Genomic DNA, 11,296 nt, shown 5'->3' on the forward strand with positions numbered 1-11,296 from the left:
ATATATATATATGAAAACTCTGACTAATGTTTCTTTTAATGAATATTACACCAAATCCCTCTGATTTCGAAATATTGTTTCAAAACTGATAATGTTTACCCTTCCACTAGCTCTCATCCACACCTAAATTAGTGGAAATTTTAAAATAATAATGTTCTGATGGTACTTAACAATATGGAACAGATAACTTCATATTATATCAAATATTTTTATTTCGAATTTTTTTTTCATTTGGTTTTACTTGTCAACAAACCTTTCAAACTATATCTTTTTAAAGTTCTGTTTTAACGGAAAAGGGCAGAATTGAATTTTCGTAAATATATGCTAAAAGGAGTATAAAATATTATATGAATTGCTGTTTTTAAAAAAATATTTAACAGATTGAATTTCTTAATCCCTCAATAAAAATTCAGGGACAATTATATTTTCAAGAAAAACACTCAACTTTCTCATTTTCTAAAAGCTATTATTAGAGTAATACAAAAACGGAAAGTATGAATGAACTAAAGAAAAACTAAATTAAACATAAGTACTTATGGATAAAATTATACTTTAAAAAAATTTAGTTGGAAGTCGATGAAAAGTGTTATTGAAAACTGTATGTAGTGAACAACTCTTTGATTTCTATAACTGCCAACATAATGTAAATTTATAAAATTTTACTTGAGAAAAAATATCAGGTAGTGTTGGAATTATGTTTGCCGAAATATATTATTAAAAGTAATTATTTAAAACTAACAAGATAGAATGCAAAATTAAAAATAAATAATTTAAGAAAAAAATGTCGTAAATTAATCCCTCTACTTTGAAAAATAACTAACTACTCTAAACTGTGAAAAATAAATATTTTTACTCGTACCATAGAATGAATTTTAATTACAAAATGCAGAGTCCTTCCTTATAAAGATTTCAAACCGTAATTTGAAGGATATTATTTGTTCGAGGGCAATTTACTTAACATATATACTTGATATATGGTTTTCTGATTTTTTTCCCCAGATTTTTTTGTCTTCCCTTTGCGCAGTAACTCAGCCTTTATAACGTTCTATCCGTTGAGAGAAAAACCTGGTTATGTGACAGCGGTCCTAATAAATAACCGTCTTTAGTCTCAGAATGCCCCCTCCTCGCTCCAGGATGGTCTGCAGGAGGTGAGAATACCCCCAACACAGGACTAGGGAATTAAATGGAAAAAGAGTTGAATAGCATTAAGTTCAACTGGGGCGACGAGGTTGTTTTTCTTATTCCTCCGAAGACTATAAACAAAACATGGTTTAATTCACGTTCTTTATTTGAACTCGGAAAGGGAAAGAAATAAAGGGTTATTCACATTTTGAGAACGTCAAACGTCAAAACGTCACATTTCGAATTAGGGACTTCAAAATGTGACGTTTTACGTTCCCACAAACCAGAAATCAATTATGGAACAATTATATAATTTGAAGTTGAGACACGTTATTGACTAGCATCAGCTGTCAATGCTACACTGACCTTCTCCAAAGGACAGCAAGGATGTTATTGCTCAGCAAAGGTAATCCTTCATTCTTCCTTATGTTTGTATTCTTCTTCTGAATATATACTAGGTCCCGAATCCTCTCTCTTATCTTTTGTTCTGAGGCAACTAATCGCAGCAGTTTTATTACTGATAGACTAATAGTCGGTGCCGTCACGTAATTACTACCACTAGGATCAATCTTACTTTTAGCACACTATATAAATTAATATAGTTATTTCTTATTGACTCTTCAATGCTACACATCTTATTAACCAATAGAATAAAAAGCCTATCTGGACATACGGAGTTGAGCTTTGGGGGTCCACTAAACCATCAAATTCCTCCTTAACCTCAATCCTTACAGTTCAAAATCCTTCGTAAAATGCTTAATGCTCCTTACTTTGTCACAAATCAAATTATTCATCAGGACCTCAATGTCCCATATGTTGCCGATTTGGCCAGAACCAGATACCATTCCTTCCATGATAAACTTCCCAACCAAATCCACTTGTTTCTAGCCAGGCTTCTCCTTCATTACCTAATAATGCTCATAGGCGTCTGAAAAGAAGATGGCCTCGAGATCTTCTTTAGAAATGTTAGCTCTATCTATGGGTAGATTCTCCACATGTTTGTATATGTCACCTACAGCAAATTTACTTGTTACATATATTTTTATACAGTTTTAAATAACAATAAATAAATTATTAAAAAAAAAATTAAAGGTTTGGCAGCAAGTCATAAGTCACTCAGCAATGATTCTTGTACCATAGTTCTTCATGGCCAGGGAAATAGTGTCCATATTGTATATAATTGATTTTTAATTAGTTTGATTATGATTATTTTTGTCCTGTATATATACATATAGAGATTATATTTATTTATTTAATAATTTGAAATTATTTATTATTTTTTAATTACCACTATTACTCATTGCCCAAGTTTGTGGCAGATTGTAATATTATTAATAAATAAAGTAACTGATCTAAGAATGTGCTTTAGCTTTGTATTTCTATTGCATATGTCACAGAAAAATATCCTCTAGCCTCCAATTATTGATCCAAGGACGTCGTGTCTGATCATTAATCTCTTTAAAGATAATATTTTCGTTTCTAAGTCCTCTTCAGGAGGAAGACCCTTTTTAAGTTGAATTTTGTATCTTGTGGCTATTTGAATACTGTATTTTTCCCGGCAATCACACGATTTAACGTATTAGAGTTGTAGCCTTTAGCCAGCAATTGTAGTAAGCCAACGACTTGATCCCAAATCCTCTATAGTTTTCTGAAATAATGTTTCAGGTAAATTTTGAAGTTGGGTCCATTTATTATCAGTCAGTATAAAATAAATGCTTTGGTGTTGAGTTCTTGAAGCATTTATGTATCATTAATTTTGTTTTCTTCATAAAACTAGCAGCAAACAATAAATGTATCGAACTTCAAGATTCACTTAAAACTTTGCTTTAGAAACAAAATGTTATTAGGAACTTTTTAAATCAGGATCGTGATATATAATTTCAGATCCTATTACTTTGTTTCTCCTCTATCGGTTTTATCCGCGATAATTCCCAACGTGGCGACACTCATACAATCACTTTATTCTCAAATGACTCATGCATTTCCCAGTCCACTCTCCGAAATTCCAAACATAGATTAAGATTTTTTAAATAAAACTTTTGAAAATTATAAAAACATAATCATCACTGAAATGTATGTAAACTAGCGTCTTTAAAACTTTACGTTGTAGATATTGTTAAGTATCCGTATTATTCCTATTAAATATAATCATTACACAATCATATAAACATAACAATTATGTAAATGAACTATGTACATTATAGTTTTTTAATAATTAGTTGAAGATATTCCTTTTTCTAACAAACTGCTTTTTCAATGTAGGGCATACGAAGCATCCACTAAAGTAGCGAAACTTCGCCTCACTATAGTTGTCTTATTAACTGATAAGAATATAAAAATATATACTGAAATTAGCAAATTGTCTTTAAGCATTAGTTCATTTACTGATAAAAAATATTCTATAACTAAATTAAAAAGGAATTAGTAATTTTTTTTTAATTTTTTACCTATTATAATTATTGTCCAGAAAAGCTGAAACATTGCATGAACTCTCTTGAATAATGGGAACAAGCATCATAAGGTAAGCTCAATTATAACGAATATTGAAGATTATAATAATGGAAATGTGATCAGATTCCACAATAATTTGACCGAATATAAATCAGAATCGTCTTTGCACGGATGGTTGATTAATTATTATGGATTGTTGCTATTACTATAGAATCCACATGGTCAGGTGCATTATTATATAATAATATAATACATTCATTCTGTGCTATTAGCATAAATTATTGGGTTTACACAGTTAATTTTCCAGTAATTGGAGGCAACAAATGAATTTCATACTACGTTACCAGGTACATAATGAGGCTTAATATTCGTGAATGGAAGGTATCTTTGCGAATTCCAAGCATCAGTAACATTAATAGAATTTAACGATTATGATTTCGTTAATTAACAAACAAAATAGTGAAATTAGAAAAACTATCAAATAGTAGTTACATGTAGTAATATAAAAATATTTAAAAAATCTGAAAAATGCTATGAGCGCAAAATTTTTCACTAATAAAAAATCAACACACTATAAAAATTATCATAACAAATTAATATGAAATTGGTGAATGAACACAATCTTCCTTATTTTAATATATTAGTTTATTTCATTGACAAAGCAATTAATTTTAAAACAGACACTAAGACTTTATGCACACATTATATAGATACTATAAATAAATTTAAATTTTAGTTTTGTGTATTATTTATAGAATTCAGATTTATTTAATCTTTGTTGTTTGTTATTATATAAAAATTATTTAATTGTTTAAATGAGCAGTTAATTATATAGTATATAAAAAAATTAATCAGGTTAATAGCTTATGAATAATGTGATATAGTGGTAATGTTGTGAGCATGTGTTGAATTTTGTTGAATTTGTTTTCTAGCAACCTGAAGATGGGGATAACCCCGAAACGTCGTTGTCTCTGAAATAAACTAATATATTTAAAAAAGGAAGATTGTGTTCATTCACTAATTTCATGTTAGTTTCTAGAAAATCATTGGATCATTAGAAGATCATTATTTAAGATTATAATAAATTATTTTATTACTAGGCCAGTGCCGTAGAAAGGGAAAGCAAGGGGTGGGCTTTACTAGGGGCGGGAAAATCCAGAACTTTGTAAAGTAAGTTGGAAACGTGTTTATAACCTACTGCTATAATGGAATGTCAATGTTCCTTTTTCTCCATCCTAATGTGTTTTGATTTTAATTATGCAATGATGAATAAATTGTTATTCATAGATTGTTTATTTGGTCATACTTAACCCTTTCGGTGAAAGATCAATATTTAATAATTTTATCCGACCTTCAGTAAAACTGACCACTATCATTGCCTGAATTAATAAGATTTAAAATTGTGATAATTTTTTCTTACAGTATCAGATTTCTTTTTAATATAAAAACCAAATTAATTTATTACTTATTATGACTGTATAATATTTAAATTTTTATTGTCATCTATTATTTTTATCTTACCAGGTTTTCCAATTTTAGGTATACAAAAAAAAAATCATAACACAAAATATTACATTTATTTATAACAATTTATAGCATTTTTACGCAAAAATATTAGCAAACCAAAATAAATTTATAAACAATTAAAATAGGTCCTTGGATACTAAATTATCATCAACAATATGAATAAAATCTGCAAATCGCGGAAGTTTTAAAGATATAAAAAACTTTATTATAAAAAATTATTTTACTAACACTTTTACAGATAAAAAATTTAAAATTATACAATGGCTACTAAAGACTAAAATATTAAGAGGTATTTACTGCCTATGTTTAGCAAAACTACAGAAAAGTTTAAAGAAGTATGTACCAGCCAAATAGGATATGGAACATTCAACAGAGGCTCAAATTAAAGTAGTCACAGATAGGGATCTTGTTTCAAAACATTCTACCTTGAATTATAATGAAGGAAGTTAGAATAAATTGGAACAGGAGACTTCGGATAAAACAAGTTAAGTTAGGGAGAGGGCAGAAGACCATCCATTATCGAAAGCTGGACACAGATCCTTCTTGTTACCTGGGGTAGGATCGGACTGGAAAGCTCGATGTACCCTCTCCTCTGCCGGCCAATAGATGCTATCTTCTCTTCACTCTGATCCTTTAGGTTGCTTCATCGGATACCTTTGTATTGTCCGGGGTGAAATAAGAAAAGAACAATCCCCGTGTAATCTTTGAACACTTTTAACCAATAAATCAGCGTGTGCCCAAAGTTATTAATATCTGAAAGCGATATCTATTTGAAAAGTTTAATTTCACAAATATATTTCAATGCAGTTTATATACTGTACACAACTAGGAATACAGATAAGTAAATTTTGTCCTACTACTTTTTAAAGTGCAATTGGTACTTACGTTAATCATTGTTCACGGCAAAGTCAAGTTTTTCTTTTTCTTTTTCCGTTTCATTCTTTCTCTTCTCTAACCTGCTTCAATAGTTTCTCATATTTTTACAGATCGATTATTTTTTTTATCAGCTAATCAGAAACTTATCAGTCACGTCTTTGATATCTTTAATTAGATCGATTAGGTCTACTCACACAATTTTTTTCCTGTCCAATTATCATGTTTTTTTATTCATAGATTAATGTTTTTTAGTTTCCTACGTCCTTTTTTTTTAAATCTTCCAATGAGTTTCCGTTTATTTATTCTTTATTATTATTTATTTATAATCTCCCGTTTATACCATTAAATTGCTTTTGTACAGAAAGCGTAATTTCTATAAAATCATATCTCCTTCAAACAAGGTACAAATGACCTAAAAATGTATATATAATTCCATTATATTGACTTTTTTCCGAGAAGACAGTTCACTAAGGACAATATGCAAGACTACCACAGTTGGCGAGGTAATAAATTTATATTTTTAAAGATGATGAATTTCACTTCAGCCAACAAGGGAGGGAATAAACAAATTCAATCTATGAAATAGATCTATCAATCACTTATGAAAATAATACATGAAAATTGTTAATAGTGTTATAATCCAGTTTTTACATCTTATCAACATGATTTTTTTTTCAATAAACCCGTTTTTTTTATAATGTAATGTTCTAGCATAATTGTTTGCACATTAACCGCACATCTTTCTAAGAGACAACTCACCTGTAACGAACTTTTAATTTTTTAAAAAACGTCCATCTGGGTAAACACGTTTATTTTTTCTTAATGAAAGGAGCTGATTCCTAATTACAAACATTTAAATCCAAGAAGTATGAACACATGCGATAGTGTTTTATGACAGTTATTCAATTTTACTATTCAACAGATGACGGCTTTCTTAAATGAGTGATTTAATTTATTTTTATCAAACGTATTCCATATTCAGAGATTGTAAAAAATAGGTAAGTCGAATGCAGCATTTTTTTTTTATTGAACTTTAAAGCTACAAATTATAACTAAACTCTAATTAATTTACATTAGCTTCCTCACTAAAAAAATAAGATATTCAGTATTTAGTGGAAGGAAGTAAAAAAAAAAAATGATTTATTCTCAGAATCAAAAATTTCCTCTCACGTTTGATGCATCTTGGAAGAAATTTAATTTCGTCAATCAGTGTCTGTCTGTTAACCTATGCGACGGGTATAACACCTACTACTAACTTGATATTGACACAATTATTAAAGATTGTGGGGGATGGTATCTCCATGACCCTACATTAATTTGATCAAATTATATGTATATATTTCTAAAACTATTTTAAATAAACAATAAAAATATTATTTAATTTTTTTTTAGCATGTTATTTTCTCATTTACCAAACCAATGGTTTTAATAAAAAGAGCGATGAAGCCATGCTGGCTGACCTGCCTTGGCAGAATTTCTTTTTTCTGTTTATTTTCTTTATATTTTTTATTAATGCACATTTGTCAAGTCAAACCTTAGTTGAGAAAATGTAATGTTTTTGACCCATATCTATATTGAAACCCCACTTTTTTCAGTATTCAATAAATTTGCTTTGACAATTTACCACTGATCCAAACTATCAATCAATCGATGTATTTATCTCTTTATAAATATATAGATACTACAAGATGCTTAAAAATCCCTCAAATATTTAACATTATATATATGTTCAATAATGAAGGTTCATATGTTTAATGCTCATTTTATTTTTTATAACTCTCCAATAATTTTATTTACGAACAAATACAATATATAATACAAGAAAAAATATATATGTATACAATTTATTTACAGTTTTACAATTTATCCTTTTGTTGCTCAAAGGCAGAGCCTATTGCCCGAAGGTATGTATATATAAATTTTCAACATTGGAGGTACATATTTAAACTTTCTTAGAGTACGTCAAAATTAGGATTTTATCTTAAAATTATTGATAATTCAATAATTCTTTGAGTAATTTTATAGTTGCAAGAACTCAAGGGTACCTCTGTGATCAGGGGAAATCCAGCCTTTTAAATATAGCTTTATTGCCGAGTTGGTAGGTTTTTCTGGTGGGCTGGGGTAATTGTAGCAATTAGAGTTTATGACACCCTGGGGAGTCCTCAAGGTCTATCTATCAGCTGAAAGGCTTACTTTTATAGGCGACCTGTGGAAACGTATTATAGGGTAACCTAATCTGTTGACTTCACCTCCAGTTACCTCTAATGTACGGAACGCGATGGGATCCTTGGATTTCATTATTGTCTCAGCCTTATTGGTGGATTATGTACTAAGCATATCCCGCATTTTTGTGAGATTTCTCTTATTTCACATTCGATCCAGAGGTACATTAGAAACAGAGTATATTGGGATTCAGTGTGAAGGGGGCTGGGCTAAACTGTTACGTATCTTAATTTATAATCATCAAAGGAAAAAAAAATGATTGTCAGGATAAAAATAACCCAATTGGTTTTGTAATTTAGTAACTTTTTGTCGACGTAAAATTCACTATGATGATGTATTGATATTCTTCAGGCAAGCATGGTTTTGACGGAAGGAAAATACAAATCGATTTTTTACATTGCAATGAATCTTTCATAGATATCTTATTATAATATTTTAAACTTATACTATTCTCGTTTTAATGAGGGCTTATGATCAAATTCAAGCACATTTTACAATACTATAGAATTTACCAAGAGGGAAAGATAGTGGGGGGGGGGAGATGCGGTCAGCAGAAAAAACACAAATAAACAAAGGAATTATTTATTTGTGTCGACGTTTCGACCTGATTTTCAGGTCTTCATCAGGGCCATAAAAACCAAAAGACAACACCTATCATTCAGAGAGAAAAAAATAAATAAATAATAGACTAAAAAATTTGGAAATATACATAATAATGAAATGAAAATATAAATTAGTTGATTAATAACTATGGACAAAGAAAGCATCTATTATTATTAATCAACTAATTTATATTTTAATTTCATTATTATGAATATTTCCAAATTTTTTGGTCTATTATTTATTTGTATTTATTTATATCTATTTTTTCTCTCTGAATGATGGTTGTTGTATTTTTGTTTTTATAGTACTGATGAAGACCTGAAATTCAGGTCAAAACTTCGGCACAAATAAATAATTCGTTTGTTCAATTTTTTTTTTTTTCTGCTGACCGCATACCCCGACCATCTCCTCCTCTTATATATCTTATACCGGTAAACTATCTCTTCACCTCATTATAGAATTTAACATTGGTTCATCCCATCCCATTCCATCTCATTAGTAATCAATGTATTTCTAAAAAAATTATAAATCACTTTTTTTCAGAAAAAATATTGTGTCACTAATTAAGTTTAGACTTAAAATGCAATTCAGCCCAGCTCCCTTCAGAGTGATTCTGTGATTTGTTTAGAGTACCAATATGTTTGCAATGCACCCCTAGGTCGAATATGGGAGAAGAGAAATATTACAAAAATCTTCGAATTACTTAGTGTATAAACCACCGATAATATTAAGACAGTGATGGAAAACAGAGTAGCTGGTTATTCATTTTGAAAGCATCCTATCTTCAGAAAATAATCAGTGAGGTTTATTGTAGGACTACTTCATAAATATTTTGCAACCCTTTAACACCAAATTAGATAAATTAAGTATGTGTATATATGTATAGATGGAATGATTTCAAGTTCCATAAGATTCGTACTTTCATAAGTAAATTTTTGGTAAATGGGTACTATAAAGTGTGTCATTATAATATATTATTATAAACAAGATAGATAACGATATTTATTTGTTTCTGATAAGACCAGAATCATAGAAAAATCGAAAATGAAAACTCATCTCTCGTAAATTTAATATTACGAAGCCGCCTAATCTCCTCTGAACTTCTAAAATCTAATAGCTAATCTGCTATTAGTGATCAATACATTCACATTTTTTGAAACAAGAAAATCTTGAAATTTTAGTTACCAGAATTAGATTATTCCCAAAATAAAGGATTTATATTTTATTAATGAAGGCCGATGATAATTTATTAACTTCAGGTTCATACCAAAATAGGTTGGTCGCCATACAATAAAAAAAAAGATTAGACTCTTGCACGTAAGAATTGAAACTTTCTAGGTGAGGATGCCCGTTCCGAGACAGCGCCTTTCAAATCTTCCATACCAATCACTTAACTTCACCGCTTATATTCAAGTGTGCAGTAAATGCATCTAATATATTTAGAGTCGGTCGGGAGGTTAAGGTCACTCTCTCATCCGTACCGGTTGTTTTCCTCGTCTCACTTATCACATAACGGAAATGAAGTAATAACTAAATATACACTTCAAAAACTCCTTAATATAATAAGGAAATTAATCATGAAACGATGAAAACGAAAACTTTTTTTACGGTTGACTTGTCCATCCCAAGAATAGTTGCTACAGAACTAACAATCCTTTCACTATAATTGGGTTCTACGGCGGCTTTAAAGTTAATAAAAGAGAAATATTATGTAATTTTTTTTCAAATTATTATTTTAAATAGTTTCGAATTTAAGCATTGGCACCCCGAGAATCAACGATTTTAATGATTATTTACATATTTATTGTATTTAAATTCAATTAAAAATCCTGTAACAAACAGGTACAACAGACTGTTCATAATCCTCGTCTTGATGCCTCAATAAGTTGGTAAATTACGAATGAATTACTTTGATATTCATGTATAGCTATTTAAGTTCTTTGTACCAACCATAACATAATATATAATAGAAATCACCTTTTTGTGAGTGTAAGTAACTATATTAGGTGCATTCAGTCAAAAAAGTTTGCTAAATTTAATTTAAAAAATATTGAAATTAGAATTACTGACCTGTCGGACTCGGAGTATAAGGGTTCATGACCGTGATGTGCTGGAAGTCGAAGCTCTTGAAGGAAGACAGCTGGCGCCCCCTCGTAGCTCGTTGGATACTCATCAGGGCGGTGTTCACTGACTTTTGGTAATCACGGGACTGAAATTATTAATTACAACTGTGAAACATTTTGGAATAATAAAAGTCATTGTAATACATAATGCTAAAATACACTTTTACTATTTTACCATAAGGTAATACAGTAATTATGGGGTTTTTAGACTTTGCTAAAACAATTCTGTTTAGCTGTATGAATGCATATATGATTGATGTGCCTAGTAAGTAACAAATGGCTTACTAGTGTTACTAATCTTTCATCAAACATTGACTTTTTTTGTAACTCTTGGAAAACTATATTCGACAAGATTTGTCCTCTAGTTTTTA

The 11,296-nt window shown here is 29.6% G+C and overlaps 1 protein-coding gene across 2 annotated transcripts in view; it reads right to left on the minus strand.

Annotated features, from left to right (window-relative positions):
* Nmdar2 (NMDA receptor 2) overlaps window positions 1-11,296 on the minus strand; it is a gene marked incomplete at its 5' end in the record, with an annotated part of 971,135 nt that overhangs the window by 525,538 nt on the left and 434,301 nt on the right. For both annotated transcript variants that reach the window (XM_067045541.1, XM_067045540.1), the window contains 1 exon segment: window positions 10,873-11,011. In XM_067045541.1, coding sequence (XP_066901642.1) covers window positions 10,873-11,011 — 139 coding nt within the window.

Source organism: Halyomorpha halys, unplaced genomic scaffold (genome assembly GCF_000696795.3).
Source record: "Halyomorpha halys isolate HHAL.00 unplaced genomic scaffold, Hhal_1.1 Scaffold121.1, whole genome shotgun sequence".
Classification (NCBI taxonomy): domain Eukaryota; kingdom Metazoa; phylum Arthropoda; class Insecta; order Hemiptera; family Pentatomidae; genus Halyomorpha; species Halyomorpha halys.